Here is a 20,845-nt window from a genome sequence, read left to right on the forward strand (position 1 = left end):
GCCAGGGGAGTAGGGGGAATCCCATGTATGGGGAGTTCCTGGGGTTGGGGTAATTCCTTGGGGTTAGCAGGGTCTTTCCATGGGTGGGTGGGGTAGTCGGGGGGGGTTCCGGAGTCATAGAGGTCTACAGCACAGATAAAGGCCCTTCGGCCCATCGAGTTTGTGCCGGTCAAACAAGTACCTAACTATTCTAATCCCACTTTCCAGCACTAGGCCCGTAGCCTTGTATGCCATGGCATCGCAAGTGCACATCCAAATACTTCTTAAAATGTTATGAGGGTTTCTGCCCCTACCACCCTTTCAGGCAGTGAGTTCCAGAATCCCACCACCCTCTGGGTGAAAAAAATTCTTCCTCACATCCCCTCCAAACCTCCTGCCCCATACCTTAAATCTATGCCCCCTGGTTATTGATCCCTCCACCAATGGGAAAAGTTCCTTCCTGTCTCCCCTATCTATGCCCCTCATAATTTTATACACCTCAATCATGTCCCCCCTCAATCTCCTCTGCTCCAGGAAAAATAACCCCAGTCTATCCAATCTCTCCTCATAACTAAAGAGGGATGGGTGGGGGAGTCCCCTGTGGATTTGAGGAATCCCTTTTGGGGAAAAAGCTGGGGGGTGGGGGGTCAGGAGTCCCTTCGGGGGTCAGTCTGGGTCTGTGCAACAGCTACCAAGAAGTTATAAGAGGTTTTAATTATTTTAACTTCTTCTGGGTAAATATTGATGTAACCCAGTCGGAACCATCCGAAGTCTATAATTTAAACCGTTTTTTCAGATGTTTTCCAGTGCAGGGCAATTGCCCAAGGAAAGTTTGCTCTTCTGGGCAACTGCCGTGCAAACCTTACCTGTGAATGTTCAAAGGGGATTCCCAGCACATCTTTGGAGTACCTTCCCAATACAACACTCTTGAACTTGGATGTTATGGTCCCTCATCTTGTGCAACATCCTTTGTGTGGCATCTATCAAGTGACTTTTGAAAATCCTGATCGGATCTAACCTGAGTTCAGAACAGCTGAAATATAACTTCCACCCCTTTGTATTCCTGCATCTTTGAGATAAAAGCTAACTTTTAAATTAGGTTTTTATATTTTTTTGTACCTCTCCATCAGTGATCTCTGTACTTAGAAGCTTAAATCTCCCTGCCCCTCGATAGTTCCCAGCTTCTTGCATTTAGAAAATACTCTGACATATCTTTCGTAAGGCTAAAGTGGATGACCTTACATTCTCCAACATTGAATGCTATCTGCCAGACACTGAACTCCATCTGCCACAGTTTTTCCCACGCACTATCAATGTCCTTTTGCAACTTTCTGTTCCCATTACACTACTTACTGCATGGCCTAACTCTACATATTCTCTATTCCTTCACTGAAGTCATTTATAAATAGTGTGAAAAGTTGAGACCTAGCACAGATCCCTGGGCGACACCACTAGTCACATTCTATTTGAGTACATAACTATATTCCATCCCCTATTTCCTAATCAATTCCTTAACTAAGACAACAGGTTGCCTCCCAGTCTATGCACACTCAGTTTTGTTAACTCTTTTTATGTGGAATCTTGATAAATGCCTTCTGGTTCTCTATATAAGTAATATCTATAGGCACCCTCTCATCTATCTAGTTAGCTTCTCAAAAAATTTCAACCAGATTCTTTAGACAAGACTCATTCTTTACAAATCCATGCTGGCCCTCTCGGACCGGCTCATATTTGTCCAAATGTTTAGCCACACTGAACCTAGTAATAGATTCTAGTAACTTCCCCACAACTGGTGTTATCCTGATATGTCTGTAATTTCCTAGTTTATTTCTCCTCTTAAATAATGGAATGACATGGGTAATTTTCCAATCCAAAAGGACAATTCCTAAACTTTTGAAAGATCATGACTAACATGCAAATACACTTACTTCATCAGGCCCTGGGTATTTGTATATCTTCAATAGTTTCTCCATTACCATTTATTTTAAATATATCTATACTGAATCTAGTCAGTTCCTGCCCATGATTAATTTTTATTTTTCCTTGCCCCTCTGGTACCTTATCCTTATCCTCAGTTAAGGCAGATACAAAGCAGCTATTTAGTCTGCCATTTCTTGATTTCCAATTATAATATCACCTGTGTCTGTCATTAAGGGACCCACATTACTCTTTGCCATCCTTTTAGACTTAAGATATCCTTGTGCATGCCCTCTTCCACTGGCAGGACAGATCCCCAAGAGGTCACGACACAGTGGTATACAGTCGGGAGGGAGTGGCCCTGGCAATCCTTGTGGCATCAGGTCAAACATGGGCAAGGAAACTTCCTGCTGATTATCACCTGCTGTCCTCCCTCAGCTGATGAGGGAGTAATCCTCCATGTCGAACAATACTTTGAAGAAGCACTAAGGATAGTGAGGTCAGAGAATGTACTTTGCGTATTTTAATTTCAATGTCCATCTCCAAGAATGGTTGGGTAGCACCACTACTGACTGAGCTGTCCAAATTCTGAACGGCACATTTGCCATTCTGGGCCTATGGCAGGGGGTGCGAGCACAAACAAGAGGGAAGAACCTACTTGACCTCATCCTCACCAATCTACTTGTTGCAGATACAGATGACAGTATTGGTAGGGGTGACCACCACAGTGTCCTTGTGGACTTTGACTGAGGACCTTCTCCATTGTATTGTGTGGCACTACCACTGCACTAAATGAGATAGGTTCAGAATGCATCCAGTTTAAGAAGCAACAGCAGAATTGTATTCAATCTCAATCTGTAACCTTAATATCTGACATATCACTCACTCTACCATTCCAATCAACTCAGGGGATTCATCCTGATTCAACAAGCAGTGCAGGAGAACATGCCAGGAGCAACAGCAGGCATACTTAAAAATATGAGGGAACAACCTGGGACTACACACATGGTCAACAGAGGAAGCAGCATGCCACTGAAAGTGCTAAACGAACCCACAACCAATGAATCAAGACAAGGCTCTTCAGTCCTGCTACATCCCCTCATGAATGGTAGTGACAGTTAAACAACTAACTGGAGAAGGAGGCTCCACAAATATCCCCATCCTCAATGATAAGGAAGCCCAGCACATCAGTCCAAAAGACAAGGCTGAAGCAACTACAAATATCTGTAACCAGAAGTGCTGATAGGATAATCCATCTCTTGTCTCTTCCTGAGGTCCTCACCATCATAGGTGCCTGCTTTCTGCCAATCCAATTCACTCCACGTGATAGATGAAGAAACGGTTGAAGGCACTGGATACAGTGAAGGCTATGGGCACAGACAATATCCTACTGGCCGTACTGAAGACTTGTGGTCTGGAACTTGCCCTCAGCCAAGCTGTTCCAGTACAGCTACAACACAGGCATCTATCTGACAATGTGGAAACTCGGCTCAGGACCTCATTACAGCTTTGGTACAAACATGGACAAAAGAGTTGCATTCTCGAGGTAAGTTGGGAGTGACAGCCCTTGACATTAAGGCAGCATTTGACTAAGTGTGACATCAAGCAGCCCTGGCAAAATTGAGTCAATGGGAATCAGAGAGAAAGCTCTCCACTGGTTGGAGTCCTATCTAGCACAAAGGAAGAGGTTTGTGGTTGTTGAAGGCCAACCATCTCAACTCCAGGGTAACATGGGAGGTGTTCTTCAAAGCAGTGCTGTAGGCCCAACCATCTCCAGCTGCTTCATTAATGATCTTTCCTTCATCATATGGTTAGAAGTGGGGATGTTCATTGATGATTGCATCATTCACAACTCGTCAGATACCATACAAACCATGTCCATGTGCAGAAAGACCTGGACAGCATTCAGGTTGGGCTGACAAGTCACAAGCAACATTCGTACCAAGTGCCAGCCACAATCATCTCCAACATGAAAGAATCTTAACCATTTTACCTTGACATTCAACAGCAATACTATCGCTGAATACCCTGCCATGAACATCATTGGGGTGAAACCAGAAACTGAACTGGACCTGCCAAATAAATACTGTGGCTGCAAAAGCTGGTTAGAGGCTGGTAATTCTGTGGAGAGTAACTCACCTCCTGGATCCCCAAAGCCTGTCCACCCATCTACATGGCACAAATCAGGAATGTGATGGAATGCTCGCCACTTGACTAGATGAGTGCAACTCCAACAACATTCAAGAAGCTCAACTCCATCCTGAACAAGGCAGCCCACTTGATTGGCACTCCTATCAACCACCTATGCTCAGTGGCAGCAGTGTGTACCATCTATTAAGCTGTACTGCAGCAACTCACTAAGGCATCAACAGCAATCTTCCAGAACTACAACCTCTTATCACCTCAAAGGACAAGAGCAACAACGCATGGGAACACCACCATCTGCAAGTTCCCTCCAACCCACACACCACCCCGACTTGGAACTATAATGCTGTTCCTCCACTGTCACTGGGTCAAAAACCCAAAACTCCATTTCTAACAGCACTATGAGTGTACTTACACCACATGGACTTCAGCGGTTCCAGGAGTGGCTCACCACCAACTTTTCACGGGCAATTAGAGATGGGCAACAAATGCTGGCCTTGCCAGCAACGCGCTCAGCCCATGAACTAATAAAAAAAAATCCTTTTGCTATTCTTCATATCTTTCCCGTACGTGGAATCTCGATCACAAGAGAATCAGACGTTCAGTAATTTAACACCCAGTCAAATCTTTTGTTATACATAGTAGAGTAATGCCTACCTTCCCCTGTTTGCAGCTGGTGAGCTTGGCTCGGAATTTCCACTCATATTACTTCCTGTCTCTAACCCCGGAGTTCTGTCTTGTGGTCTTCTACCAGTAGCTGACAAAGGTTTGTTTACTGCACCCAGTACAGTAGCTGGTTTGGGCTGAGAATAATAGTGTTATGATAACATATGTGTAAATCAACACAAAAATTAAACTTCTTTCAAATAAACCAACACATTTTATACATTTTGTAGAAAAGGTTGATCATGTACTGTAATCCTTCAGTGTGGCCCAAGTTCTTTTTAATTGAAGGGAATTGCTGAAATAATTATCTGCAACATTTTCCAGCTGGTGCTTTTCCACCAACACTGAAATCAAATTTTAACAAACTACTGCAAAGCTACTACAAATGCATGACATAACATTTTAACTACATATTTAGAAATAGGTAGTCACAATGCACTGCATATGACAACCTCTTTTGTGATGGATCAAGATTTGACAAAGTTCATCATATTTTCCAAATACAGAATTGGAAGCTCCTATTCCAGAAAAGAGAACAATGCTTTTGTGACCAATGAAAGCAGCAATATGATGTCAATTTATATGATCTAAACACAATTTCTTGGTACAAAACAGGAACATGATCTACTCCTATTGCTATGCCCTTATATTAACTTTAACACAAAACTAAAAAAAAAAAATCATCTTTGAAATTTGACCTTAAATTGATACTTTTCGGAAACTCTACCTGCAAGCCTCTGACAGAGGTCCTTTATTAACTCCAGGCAGATTTGGTACCTTTGAACAGTTCAAGGGTCAAATACAACAGCAACTCTATTAACCTCATGCTGTTTGTCCTAGTACCAACACTTTACTACCAAAAACTCAATCAAACAGCACAGGGTGTGAACTTGCAGCTTCAGCACCCATCACTGGTTCAGTTCCAAGAACGAAGGCTTGGCTCTGGGACAAGTCAGCAAACTAATCCCATTTAAAAAGTTACAGTAGGATTGAAATGTCAGCAGCCTAACCACCAAGAAATTGATAACAATCCTTTCAGATTGGTATAAAATTCAAGGTGGTCTGTTCTTTTTCCAAATTCTTTAGACACAAACTCCCCACACATGGAAATTGAATCTGTGCTTGATGCAACTTGGAGTCCCCTGGTGAATCTGAAAAGTAGGAGACCATGGGGGTGGAAGGAGAGCACGAGAGAACTTGTGCAACAGAATCTCCATGCATATTCCAACATGTAATTACACAAACAATGATAGAAGCCTCTCCATCTTCTGAGCCATTTGTTTTAAAAACAAACAAAATAATTAAAAAATAGAAAAGTATTCTATTTTTTTGTCGGTAATTTTTCTTATTGCTGAATTTTTATTTTCTCAGATGTCACTTGTAAAATGAAACATTTCACAATTATGGTTCCCAAGTATCAAAACTTGCGGGTCAGGTAAATCACGGGCCATATGCAGAGCAAAGCTTTCTATGTTTTCTGCTAAGACTAATCTTATCCTCAGAGGAACAATCCAAGAACCAGTATTAATATTTTCCATAAATAATGCCAATTTGCATCAAATTATGAGCAGTTTTATAATGTTGACCTGCAGCAATGAGGGTTAGGTTGAGACTTACCTTCCCAGTGAGTAATAACGTCTTTGATTCATCTGACAAGTAGCATTTATTATTGCCGGAATCCTAAGCAAAGAAACATTTATCAAAAATAATATATTTGCAATTGAGGCACAAAATTTTTTTTTTAGAATCAATGCTACAATGGAGGACAGGTAAAACAGACTTGCACTCCCTTATAACCTTTTAATTTTGCTATACTATTTTAAATTATTTCCTCCTCCTGCCGTCAAAACTCTTAATTCTGTATACTACTCCATCACCTTGCTTGTAGAGTTAAACTATTCTTAGAACTCTATTCTCTGATCATGAAGTGATGCATAGCTGATACAGCTGACCATTTTCTAATTGTCTTTCACTGTGATGAACTACAAGAAACCAAGTTTTGCCTCTTACCACTCCACAGTGTGGCACTTTTGGTACATCAACAGTGTATCACCAGGTGCCTCATCAGTTTGTATTTTACATCTTTACCAAAATTGAGAAACCTGAAAACAGAGTTATTAATATTCTTCCATGGGTGTCACAGGTAAATTGCCATGGTCTTATTCACAAATTTAAGACCACCCAAAGGTACTAAATTTAATTAATCGCTCAGAACAATTACTGGAATATTGGGTATCCTTAAAATTCCAGAACTTGCACATGGTTGTCAGCAGTGAACATTCTATTTACTTTAAAAGAATTATGCTTGAGTTCAGGTAACGCAAGACTTGCATAGTGCATCTTGGATAAGAAGAATGAACATCTGAATAAGTTACTACTGGGTAACGAATTTATGAAAAACAGTGAAAGGGGGAGAAAATTTAATGAAATCCACCACTGACCAATTATTGCAATAATCACTCTTGTTAACCTGTAATTGCCCAACCACCACCTATCCCTCAACCAGCTGAACTTGCAAGTAGAATTCCTTGCTATTGCTGGGAATGTTTCCCACATCCTTGCTGTGTCTTCCCCACCCACTGTTAACATTTTCAACTTTCCTGCTGAAAACCTATCCAATCTCAACCCTCCACAAAGAGACATACTCAGCTTTGCTCCCGCCTGCCATCCCCATACCTTTCCATTACAAGAATATTTAAAGCCCTACTTTAAAAGACAAAATAACTAAAGTTACTTTGTCAGGTGGGGTGAAGAACTTGGTCGGCAGTACAGGATCCTTTGGAGAGTCCAGGTTATATGTAGTACTTTTGCTAGTGATGACAATTAGAGCTACATCACATACTATGTAGAGTTTCTGTAAATATAAACAGGAAAGCACAATCAGTAACAAAATGTGTCATGTATTCCAAATTTAAAATAAGTTGCAGTATTCCAACACTATCAGATCTCCCATGGGATTGTCCACGGCAAGTCGGAGGATATGTTGTTTTATAATGGCAGCAATATACCATTACTCTGGTGCTAATGTGAAATTTTATGGAAACTGATTTGCCTTTTGAATGTCACATGATCTAAATTCTATAAAGAGAGGCCACCTGAAATCACTTAGAGGGCAAACTGTTTCTAGATTGGTGGCAACTTTTAAATTGCTATCTCTACCCAACATCAGAAGAAACTAACAGGAAATGACTAAACTTTTGTCCTTTTTTGGACATGGAAACTGAATATTTGACCAAGTGTGGGATCTGAATGGAGAATCCATCTCAAACATTACATAATATTTTACTGGGGGTTGTGGCTGTTGGATATTGGAGGCCATTCATCTCAGTCCCATGTCATCGTTGCAGGAGTTCCTTCGGGTCGCGTCCTCAGCCCAACCATCTTCTGCTGCTTCATCAATGACATTCCCTCCATTATAAGGTCAGAAGTAGGACGTTTGCTTATCATTGCACAATGATTAATACCATTTGCCACTCCTCAAAGACAATGAAGCAATTGGTGTCCATGTGCAGCAAGATCTGGACAACATTTTTATTCATTCACTGGCTGTGGACTTCTCTGGCTGGGTCAGCATTTATTGCCCTCCCTAGTTGCCCTTGAGAAGCCGGTGGTGAGCTGCCTTCTTGAACCGATGCAATCCATGTGGTGTAGGAACACCCAGAGTGCTCTTAGGAAGGGATCAGCAAATGTGCCATGTAACATTTGCGCCACACAAGTGCCAGGCAATGACCATCTCCAATAATAGAAAATTGAAACATCTCCCCATGACACTTAGCAGCTTTACCATTGCTGAATCCCCAAGCATCAACATCCTTCCAGTGGTTGTTTGGAGGGGGCAGGAAGGAAAGTTGTGGTGATTACTGTTGACCAAAACCTGAGTTGCTCCAGCCATATAAGTACAAGGGCAGGTCAGGGTTGGAAATTCTGTGTTAACACCTCCCGGCTCCACAAAACCTGTCCACCATCTACAACGCAAAGTCAGGAGTGTCATGCATTACTCTCCACATGCCTGATGAGTGCAGCTCCAACAATATTCAAGAAGCTCGAAACCATCCAGGACAAAGCAACCCGCTTGATTGGCATCCCATCCACCACTTTAAGCATTCACTCTCTCCACCACCAGTATACAGTGGGCAGCAGTGTGCATCATATACAAGATGCACTGCAACAACTCACCAAGTCTCTTTTGACAGTGCCTTCCAAACCCATAACCGCTACCATATAGAGTGACAAGGGCAGCAGGCGCATGGGAATTTGCTGCAAGTTTCCCTGCAAGGCACACATCATTCTGACTTGGAACTATATTGGTGTTCCTCCAAGGTCACTGGGCCAAAAACCTGGAACCCCCTTCCTAACAGCACTGAGTGTACCTACACCAGATGGACTACAAAATTTCAAGAAGGCAACTCACCATGAACTTCTCAAACACAAATCAGGGTGGGCAACAAATGCTGACTTTGCCTGTGACACTCAAATCCCATGAAAGAATGAAGAATAGGGGAGTGAACCAGAAGTTGTGGTACATGTTGTTGTCAACACCATAGAGATCAGATATTGAGGTCCGAAGGTCAAATTTTCAGCAGTTAGAACTGCATGGAACAGGGCATAGATACACTAACAGAGTGGACAGACAACTAGCAGGTGGAATTTAATACTGGGAAGTGCGAGGTGCTGTACCAGGGCAGATGGGATTGGGGCACAATACAAACCTAATGACACAGATATATGGAAGGGACGAGGCACGGAGAGGGGTGGGGGGGGATGGTTCATGTGCATATATCTTTGCAGATGGTAAGACAGTAGTAGCTAAGCAGATGGGATCTTGTATTCAATACCTCTTCATGATGTCCAAGTGCAGGGAGGTTATCCTGAACCTTTATAAAGCTTCGATTAGGTTAAACTCAAGTATTACTTCCAGTTCTGCTCACCACACTTTGAGGAGGATGTGAGGGTCTTAGAGAGGTTGCAGAACTCTTGAGAGTTGTACTCATCCAAGCAAGTGAAGAATATTCCAGCACACTTCTGACTCGTGCCCTGCGGATGCTCAAAAGGCTTTGGGGAGTCAGGTGGTGAGTCATTCATTGCAGCATACCCAGCCTAAAATATTTTTGAGTCGAAAAACTATGTATGATTTCTAGAACACTGAGATTAAATTAAATTTTTATTTATTTTTGGGTTGCATCAGTTGGTAAGTGTCCAGTTCCATTTGTCTTCTGTGTCTATTTGCAGCTAGACCTGGACAACATTCATTCTTGAGCTGCTAATTGGCACACATGCCAGGCAATGATACAACAAAAGAGAATCCAACGATTTCTCCTTGACACAAACCCTTTGGATTAAAAAATGGCCAATAAAACCAGAAACATGAAAGCATCAAATAGATGAGGATAACATTATAACATACAGGTACGATAACAAGCCATCAGTTAAAAGTTCTATTGGCAACAGCAGCATATTAGGCCCTCCATTCATTTTAACTGGCCAGTCTTCGAACTAAAAGGGTCCAGAAACATATAAAGGAGGCTTTGAAATCCAAACTTTCCTCAACCAATATGGGGGGTCATCCAAGGACGGCACTTACTTCATATTGTAAATAATGGCATCATTGAGGAAGACTATTCCTGTTTCAACATCTAAACAAACAACTGAAACTGTGTACAATCAGTCGACCGGTAAACACAGTTTGAAACTTGACTCACAGATGATGATTTTGCTTTCACCGGTTTATCCATATCCTTGTTTTCAAATCCTGCGACGGGTACCTTACCTCCTGACTCCCCAAAGCCTGTCCACCATTTACAGGGCACAAGTCAGGAGTGTGATGGAATACTCCCATACCACCCACTTGCAAGGTTGAGTGCAGCTCCCACAACACTCAAAAAGCTTGACACCGTCCAGGACAAAGCAGTCCGCTTGATTGGCGCCACATCCACAAACATTCACTCCTCCACCACCGACACACAGTAGCAGCGGAGTGTACCATCTACTAACTACATTGCAGAAATTCACCAAGGCTCCTTAGACAGCACCTCCCAAACCCAATACCACTACCATCTAGAAGGACAAGGGCAGCAGATAGATGGGAACACCACCACCTGGAAGTTCCCCTCCAAGTCACTCACCATCCTGACTTGGAAATGTATCACCGTTCCTTCACTGTCGCTGGGTCAAAATCCTGGAACTCCCTCCCCTACAGCACTGTGGGTCTACCTTTGCCACATGGACTGCAGCGGTTCAACAAGTCAGTTCACCACCACCTCCTCAAGGGCAACTCTGGAATGCTGGCCCAGTCAGCAAAGCCCACATCCCGTGAATGAATAAAAAAAAAAATCCATCTATGTCCTCACCCATCCCTTTCTCTGTAACCTCCCCCAGAGCTACAGCTTTCAGGATCTCTGTACCTCTCCAATTCTGGTCTCTTGTGCTTGTCCAAGATAACATTTGAACCAATTCGTATAACCTGCTGCGAAGTGCAAGCACCATCTAGCACTGCACATTTGAATGAATCCATGACTTACACATTCAATGCAGGATCAAGAAACATGAAATAAAAACAGAAAATGCTGGAAAATCTCAACAGGTCTGGCAGCATCTGTGGAGAGGGAAACAGAGTTAACATTTCAAGTCTGTATGACTTTTCTTCAGAGCTAGAGAGAGGTAGAAATGTGATTGATTTTATACTGTTTAAGAGGGGGTGGAGAAAAAGGTCAGGGATAGGTAGGGGCTAAGGAGGGATTTGACAAAGATATCATGGACACAAGAAAGTGTTAAAGATTAAAAGGCGGTAGTAGAATGAATTAACAGCAGAGCAAAGGTCAGTGCTCTGTGAAGGCAAAATATAAGAACAAGTGACAGATGGCCCTGTCGGGGATGGAAGTTGCTCAGGGAAAAAATTGGATTAAAAATGGGGTCAAAATGAAGTCGACAGCTCATGGTCTGGGTCCAGTTCAACAACTTCAGGCCATAAACACACTACTCCTACTGACCCCTTTTTTAATCCAATTATTTTCCCCAACCCCTCCCCACAGGGCCATCTGTCACTTGTTCTTATGTTATGCTTTCACGGAGTGCTAACCCTTATTCTGCTATTAACACATTCTGCTATCTTACCTTTATGCCACTATCAGCACCTTCCTTAGTCTTTAACATCACCATTTACATCCCTTTGTCCTTTGTCCATGGCATCTTTGTCAAATGTCTCCTCGGTTCCCACCTATCCCGGACTCGAAACCTTAACTCTTTCTCTCCACAGATGCTGCCAGACCTGCTGAGCTTTGCCAGCATTTTCTGTTTTTATTTCAGATTTCCAGCATCCACAATATTTTGCTTTTAACTAAGAAGCACGATCTGTATAATCTGTTTGGTTTCATCATCGTCTTCACCTCCCTATCAGGGTTAGAATGGGGAAATGGGGTTGACCATATTGCTCCATAGGCAGCCAGCACAGACTTGATGGGCCGAATAGACTCCTCGCACTTAGAAGGACAAGGGCAGCAGGTGCATGGGAAAACCACCACCTTGGAAGTTCCCCTCCAAGCCATACACCATTCTGACTTGGAATCATATAGTCATTCCTTCACTGGGTCAAAATCCTGGAACTCTCTCCCTAACAGCACTGTAGGTGTTCCGACAACACATGTACTGCAGAAATTCCACCATTTTCCCATTGCCATCTTCTTTAGGGCAATTAGGGATGACCAATAAAGCCAGTGACGCCTACATCCCACGAACAAATAAAGAGACCCCGAGAACATCAGAGAGTAACTGTATCCTGACAATACACACGCATTCTACCATTTTCCACAATGGCTACCAGGATTGTAGTTTTCAGTATGAAGATTTTTCTCTTCGCTTCCAACCTTCATCTTTAGGTGATCATTCCCTGCTACCATTTTCTACTCCAAAAAGCCAACTGATGATGTTTAGAACTGGTTCCAATCTCTACACGCTTTTATATTTATAGAGTTAGTCATTACAAGCATATACATTCTAGCCCAACAACCAGTTTTAGTGTGTCTGTTTATAGGGGCTCAAGTGAATCCCAAGTTAATGCCCATTGCCTGCATACAATTGAACTTAATGAATTTACAATTAACACAAGCTACTGACTTAAATTAGCAACAGTAAGGAGCTAAAATACTGATTTCTGGGGCACTCAACTTTTATCCTCCAACCAGACATAACTCTTCCAAACAGCATCTATGGTTTTCTTCCTTAGTCAATTTGTTATTAATCACCTAAATTTACCCTGAATCCCCACCACTTTTTAAATAGATACAGCAGTCTTCAGTGTAGAATGCCATCAATACTATTTAGAAGGCAAGGAATAGCACATTTTAGAGCTGTCCACAAATTACCTGGGGGCACTACTTCCTCAAAAATTAAGAAATTGGTCAGGCAGATTCTTCACTTTCTGATTTTGTTTACTGCTGCTTGATTGCTTATTAGAACAATAACCAATTAACTCCTGACAATCAATCCTACTATTTTAGGAACATGGGACCTGGGAGCAGGAGCAGGACATTTAGTCCTTCAAGCCTGCTCCACAATTTGATAAGATCACAGCTGATCTGTTAGTGCTCTGAACTCCACCTTCAGCTGTGGCTCAGTTCATAGCACCCTCGCCTTTGAATCAGAGGGTTGTGGGTTCATGTCCCACTCCCGGAAAACCAAGAACTGTGATTGTACTCGAAAGAGTTGCAATCTGTGACTGTTGATAACTCGAAAGAGTTTCCTGTCAACCCCCCATAACCCTCAACTCCTTTGTCTATCAAAAATCTAACTCAGCCTTGAATAAATTCAATGAGCCGACCTCCACTGCTTTCTGGGGAAAAGAATTACACAGGCTAACTACCCTCAGAGAAAAATTATTTCCTCAAAAGATAAAAACAAAAAACTACTGCGGATGCTGGAAATCCAAAACAAAAACAAAATTACCTGGAAAAACTCAGGTCTGGCAGTATCGGCAGAGAAGAAAAGGGTCATGAGGACTCGAAACGTCAACTCTTTTCTTCTCCGCCGATGCTGCCAGACCTGCTGAGTTTTTCCAGGTAATTTTGTTTTTGTTAATTATTTCCTCAACTCCGTTTAAAAGGGAGATCTCTTATTTTTAACTGTGTCCCCTAGTTCTAGTCTCTCCCACAAAAAGGAAGGATCCGTCCTGTATCCACCCTGTGAAGCCTCCTCAGGATCTTATGTTTCAATAAGATCAGTTCTCATTCTTCTAAATTCCAATGGGTATAGGCTTAAACTGTTCAACCTTTCTTCATAAGATATGCCCTTCATCCCAGGAATGAGTCTAGTAAACCTTCTCTGAACTGCTTTCAACGCAATTATATCCGTTTTCAAATAAGGAGACCAAAACTGTACACAGTACTCCATATGTGGTCTCATAAGGCCCTATACAGTTGCAGTAAAACTCCCCTACTTTTATATTCCATTCCCCTTGCAATGAATGCCAACATTCCATTTGCCTTCCTAATCACTTGCTGCACCTGCATACTAACGTTTTGTATTTCATGTACCAGGACATCCAGATCCCTCTGTACCACCAAATTCTGCAATCTCTCTCAATTTCATTAGTATGCTGCATTTCTCTTCTTCCTGCTCAAGCGGACAAGTTCACATTTTCCCACATAATATTCGCTTATCTTGTTCCTTTTGCAGACTCTTTACCTCCACTTGACAACTTACCACCCTACCTATTTTACTCAACATTGAAAGCAGACCAACAAGTCTGTGATTGTGTGCATCTAATTTCTTATCATTTTGTAAAAGAGCACATTCGCCTTTTCAATCCACTGGTACCTGTCCTGTTATGTTCCCTTGTGACAGCAGTCAATGCCACAAATATCTCATCCCTTCTGTCTCAGTGCTTTGGATGAATATCATCAATTTGAGCCAGGAGTGTGTGATAGTGTTGTTCTTCCATCTAATGAAGTGGCGATTATGTGACTGTGTGTTATGCATCTAGTAAGCCATAGTATAGTGATAGCTGTTCTCTGTTCGACCCTGTATTTCACTACATTTACCTTGACATTGGACAGGTAACGGTACACTTCAAACCTAAATGCCAAACTGCTTCAAAAAAAAAAAAATCAATTACTTTTCACAGCAGAAGATCTGACCATAAAAACAAAGAAGTGACCTGTGTTGGTCGGTGTTTACAATATCTGATGGCTGGAGTTCAAAACAGCTCACTGTAGATTTCCGCTTGTACCAGCTGTCACAGGCAAGGGTAACACAGCTTTTACACTTCTAAATACTACCAGGAGCCCAATAAACTTCTTAATACCTTTTATTTAAATTCATAGCTGTAACATTGTTTTGCGTTTTATTTACATCACTAACTCCCAATTTTACAAAAACATCAGCCTTAACAACACACTCATGTTCAGAAACCTGTCTTGAACTGTAGGGAAGCAGTGGATCAGGTGAATTTACTTTAAACTAGTAGGAAAAAACTCTAATTCTGTACTTGTCCATGGGTGACTGCAGCAATTCAATGCCAATCAATTTCTGTCATCAAACAACATAGCATGTAGCCCAAATCAATTTCCAGGCATGGTCGGCAACAGTACTTTGAATGGACAAAGCACCCAGTGAATGTTACATACAGTGACCTGTTAGTTGCATTAATTTATATTGCTATATTTCATTTGTTTTAAATTAAGGAACAAAGACCTGGGTAAAATGATGAAATGTTTAAATATTACAAGAATATCTTGTAATAAATTCTGGGCCATTAAACTTAACTAGTAATGAAATGCATATTTCAGCAGTACTTTGTTTTATTAAGGAGACTACAGCTATAACATGTCACAACACATTATCTCTAAACAGCAAATCACAAAGGGAAACTAAACAGTCAACCGGAAGAGTTAGGCAAGTTCAAAATTGATTTCTTATTAAGTTCAAGGATCACTACTTGACTGATCATCTATCCCTGAGCAGCTCCATGGAATATTTTTCCCAGGATATTTATTCAATGTAGGATACTGAATTGACATTTCTTTGACATCAAGGCAGCATTTGACTGAATGTGGCAACAAGAAGCCCTAAATAAAATGAAGTCAATGGGACAGGGGGAAAACTCTCCACTGGTTGGAGTCATACCCATCAGAAAGGAAAATGATTGTGGTTATTGGAGGTTAATCATCTCAGTCCCAGGACATCACTGCAGGAGTTCCTCAGGGTAGCGTCCTGGAACCAACCATCTTCAGCTGTTTCATCAGTGACCTTCCCGTCATCATAAGGTCACAAATGGGGTTGTTCATGGATGATTGCACAAATTTAAGCAGCAGTTGCGACTCCTCAAGGTACTGAAGCAGTCCGTGCCCACACGCAGCAAGACCAGGACAACATTCAGGTTTGGGCTGATAAGTGGCAAGTAACATCACACCACTACAAGTGCCAGACAATTACCATCTCCCACAATAGAGAATCCAACCATCTCCCACAATAGAGAATCCAACCATCTCCCACAATAGAGAATCCAACCATCTCCCACAATAGAGAATCCAACCATCTCCCCATGACATTCAATGGCATAACCATTGCTGATCCCCCATTATCAACATCCTGGGAGGGTTACCATTGACCAGAAATTGCACTGGACCAGCCATATAAATACTGTGGCTACAAGAGCAAGCCAGAGGCTGGGAATTCTGTGGCAAGTAACTTACCTCCTGACTCCACAAAGCCTGGCCACCAACTACAAGGCACAAGTCAGGAGTATGGTGGGATACTCTCCACTTGCCTGGATGGGTGCAGCTCCAACAACATTCAAGAAGCTCGACATCATCCAGGACAATGCAGCCCGCTTGACTGGCACCCCAACCAGAGTATTGTCCACTCACTCTCTCCACCACCCTCCACAGTGGCAGCAGTGTGTACCCTCCACAAGGCGCACTGTAGGAACTCACCAAGGCTCCTTTGGCAGCACCTTCTGAACCCGCGACCTCTACCACCTAGAAAGACAAGGGCAGCAGATGCATGCGAACATTTCACCTTCAAGTACCTCTCCAAGCCACATTCCATCCTGACTTGGAACTTTCGTTGTCACTGGGTCAAAATTCTGGAACAGCCTTTCTAACAGCACTATGGGTGTACTTACGCCACATGGACTGCAGCGGTTCAAGGTGGCAGCTCACCAACAACTTCTCAAGGGCAATTAGGGATGGGCAATAAATGCTGGTCTAGCCAGTGACACCCACATCCCATGAAAGAATATAAAATAAATTTAAAAAGTAGAAAATCATGCCTCAATCGTACTTGCCAAATGAATTTGTAGTGATATAGCCTAAGAGACTGTTAAACAGAACCATAAATATTATTTTTTGTGGTATTAAGCAGACAAATGGTTTAAGTGATTGCATGGCATTTCTTTGTTCATTATTATAAGGTTAAGTGTACAAGTTTTGTATGGATGAGAGACTTGGACTTTATGGAACGGGGAGACCAAATTGCTAAATAGCTTGGAAATGTGGGTTTGGTGGAGAGTGGAAAAGGTCAGCTGGACAGAAGAAGAAAAAATAATGAAGTACTGAGCAACGTGAACAAAAAAAGAAATTTGTCAAACATAATTAGGAAAAGGCAGAGACCCTGGACAGGGTGCATCTTAAGAGGAAATGGACTATAAGGGATGTTATGGGGAGAAGATTTCAATTTAAAAGAGGAAGAGGAAAGAAGAGAGTATCAATACTGGAAGGCTTGAAAATTGAAGGAAGTGAGTGGAAAATGAAAAGACTGGCACAGGACAGAGACACGGAGAAGACTATGAGCCAGGGGGCCTGCCTTTGGGCAGAGCACACATAATGATGATAATGACGATGATGAACTGTATAGTGTAACTCATTTACAGCAAACAGGCTAACGTCTATGTTCCAAGTAGCAAACAAATGTCACATGGAAATTTTAATTGCCCATCTGCTAATCCTGGCAACCAAGCTACAATGATTACTCTGAGCCCACTTTATATCACATAAGTAGAACATAAGAACCAGTTCATAGTTCAGCATGAATCTCAGATCTTGTAATATTTGTTTTCGAATTGGAAAGTTGGAAGATTTAGATGGTAAGGCTCAATTCTGTTTGAAAATAAAGTTGCATAAGTTAAGTATTAATTCCACTATACATATTAAACAGTTTATAATTATGTTCTTCTGCAATTTTAGCACTTAATTTATAAACTTTGAAATTGAGAACAATTTTTTTACAGGACAATTTACCTCAGTTTAAGTAGTACAGACTACACTATGTTTTTATTTTCCTAAAGCATCTCTGTTGTGTGCTACAAGATATGTATTTCTCACCTCATTCATTTTGCCATCATCTGGTGCTTGGGCATCCTTTGTTTGCTTGATGTTCTCCACCATTTTTCTTATAAAAGCATGGCTATTGTTTTCATTTTTTGTCATTAAAACTTCCAACATGAACCACAGGCACCTTATCAAGTACAATTAGAAGAAGCCTTAGCTACATTAAAAAATCAAACATAAGGCATACAAGACAAAGAAGAATGCTATAAATGGCACCTTCCACTGTATGGAACACAATTTAAAAATTGATGCTCCAAAGTCAAATTTCAGCAGTTTATCATTACTTACTCTTTGATATCACGCAGCTGCTCAATATCCTGTGTTTTGGTAAAGTCCGGATCGTGGGCAAGCAAGTGAACAGTGTATGGAACTACATATTCCGGTAATAGAGACAACAGCTTCTCTGAAGAAAATAGAAAATATCTTTAAAACGTTTTTTTAAAGGTTTAAGTGCTGGATACATGCATGTCAAGTTAGAAAATGGCAAAAACTAACAAACAATTTCAAAACAGCTCTGAATATAGGCATTATGCTAATAAAAACAATGAGTTAGTAAGTAGGATTGTGTTATTACTTAAACTTAAGATATACTCAACAATTTATCACATCGCAGGGGTTAAACATTAACAAACAAACTGCCGAATTTTTTTTATAAGGGAGGTGAGCAATGAACATAAGAAAGGTATATTAAGAACAGCAGGTCATCTTTCAGACTCTGAAGCCTGCTCTGGTATTGAATTCAATCACAGCACTCAACACCATTTTATTCACCTTTGCTCCATATCCTTAGCAAACAAAAATCTCAGTCTTGGAAGTTCCAACCAATCTAGCATTCATCCTTTTGGAAAGTGTGTTTCAGATTTTGACTATCAATGTTAAAATGTGCTTCCTGATTTTGCTCCTGAGTAGTTTAGCCCTAATTTTAAGATTATTTCCCTTGTTTTTGACTCCTTCACCAGAATATAGAGTTTCTTTGTCTCTATCCTTTCAAATCTTTTTAACATTTTAAATATCGCAACCAGATCATTCCTGAGTTTTTTTTGCACTCAATGCAATTAAGCGCAAGATTAATTTTTCAGAGGGATATATGGGCAGGTGCCTAAGAAAGTTTTAAAAAATTTAGTGCATTTTTATAATAATTTTAAAAAATAATTTATAAGACAGATGAAGAGATTGTGGAGGAATGGAGAGAAAAGTTTTTCTCCGGGGAGTGTGCTGGGCAAAGTAGTTGGTGAGAGCAAGTGATGGGGTGGGTTGATGTAACTACTCAAAGAGGAAGTGAAGGGCACCATGTCAGCCTGCTTAGGCATCCTTGAGGTGGGGGGGGGGGGAGACGGGGACACAGAGGATAGGTGCTGACTTGATCAAAGGGGATTTGAGCTTGGAATGCCTGCACACTGTCAGTTACAAATTACTGAGGTAATTTGAGGTAGAGATAGGGGTCAAAATACTGGACGGGGGAAAGCTGAAAGTGGCATGGCTGGGTGTTCAGGGCAGCAGATCAGGATCTGAGAGGTAGTAGGCTGAAGTCCAAAGTAGCAACCAAGAACCAGATGCAAAAGGAGCCTGAGTTAGATAAGGACATCAAGTATTTGGCAAAACTGATAACAGACTTAAACTAATGAGAGGGAGGAGAGAATTTCAATCAGCCTGAAGACCAAGAGAGTTCCGAGGAGACTCGGGGCTGAAAGCAGCCCGAGGACGTCATAGAATCACAGAATCTCACAGTGCAGAAGAGGCCCTTTGGCCCATCGAGTCTGCACGGACACGTGAGAAACACCTGACCTACTTACCTAATCCTATTTACCGGCACTTGGCCCATAGCCTTGAATGTTATGACATGGCAAGTGCTCAAAGAGTGATGCGACGCAGGGGAAGCAGCTGATAGGTAAATAGGGTCAAGTGAGCACTTCTACTTCTATTTTTTCTACTAATTAAACTGCTGCAGTCCATTAGCTTAAACAAAGTAATGTGAGCTCTTTGGATTGTAGTGGGAGTGTTTGGAGAGGAATAAGGCCCCTAGCGTAATTAGTATTCTTTAAAGGGAGTAACCAACGAGCTTAATCTAAAGGGAAGTCATATGCTCCTCCTGCACTATGTGGGAAGTCATGGGCACTTTCAGTGTCCCCAGCAACCATGAATGCAGGAAGTATGCCCAGCTACAGCTATTGGCTAACCGCATTTCAGAGCTGCAGCTGCGGGCGGATTCACTGTGGAGCATCCATGATGCTGAGATTATAGTGGACAGCACATTCAGTGAGGTGGTCACACCGCAGGTAAAGACTGAACAGGCAGAAAGAGGATGGGTGGCCATCAGACAGAGTAGAAGAAAGCAGATAGTACAGGAGTCCCCTGTGGCTGTCCCCCTCTCTAAGAGATATACAGTTTTGGATACTGTTGGGGGAGACGACTTCTCAGAGGAAAGCAGCAGCAGCCAAGTCCATGGCACCATGGGTGGCTCTGCTGCACAAGAGGGGAGGAAGGTGAGAGGAAGGGCTATAGTGATAGGGGATTCAATAGTAAGGGGAACACAGACAGGCGTTTCTGCGGCCGCAAATGAGACTCCAGGATGGTACGTTATCCCCCTGGTACCAGGGTCAAGGATGTGTCCGAGAGGCTGCAGCGCATTCTGAAGGGGGAGGATGAACAGCCAGTGGTCGTGGTATATATTGGTACCAACGACATAGGTAAAAAGAGGGATGAGGTCCTAAAAGTTGAATTTAGATGTAATTAGGATGTAAATTAAAAAGTAGGGCCTCAAAGGTAGTAATCTCAGGATTACCGCCAGTGCCACATGCTAACGAGAGTAGAAATAACAG

The 20,845-nt window shown here is 41.9% G+C and overlaps 1 protein-coding gene and 1 long non-coding RNA gene across 7 annotated transcripts in view; one reads left to right on the forward strand and one right to left on the reverse strand.

Moving 5' to 3' along the window:
* LOC144683608 (uncharacterized) overlaps window positions 1-20,845 on the forward strand; it is a 559,012-nt gene that overhangs the window by 190,540 nt on the left and 347,627 nt on the right. The window lies entirely within an intron of this gene.
* pds5a (PDS5 cohesin associated factor A) overlaps window positions 1-20,845 on the reverse strand; it is a 244,986-nt gene that overhangs the window by 10,149 nt on the left and 213,992 nt on the right. For all 6 annotated transcript variants that reach the window (XM_078546583.1, XM_078546588.1, XM_078546568.1 and 3 more), the window contains 5 exons: window positions 18,315-18,429; window positions 18,021-18,153; window positions 7,442-7,561; window positions 6,325-6,387; window positions 4,699-4,844 (listed from right to left, as the gene is read on the reverse strand). In XM_078546583.1, coding sequence (XP_078402709.1) covers window positions 4,699-4,844; window positions 6,325-6,387; window positions 7,442-7,561; window positions 18,021-18,153; window positions 18,315-18,429 — 577 coding nt within the window. The remainder of the gene's footprint in view (window positions 1-4,698; window positions 4,845-6,324; window positions 6,388-7,441; window positions 7,562-18,020; window positions 18,154-18,314; window positions 18,430-20,845) is intronic.

Source organism: Cetorhinus maximus, chromosome 1, assembly GCF_964194155.1.
Source record: "Cetorhinus maximus chromosome 1, sCetMax3.hap1.1, whole genome shotgun sequence".
Classification (NCBI taxonomy): domain Eukaryota; kingdom Metazoa; phylum Chordata; class Chondrichthyes; order Lamniformes; family Cetorhinidae; genus Cetorhinus; species Cetorhinus maximus.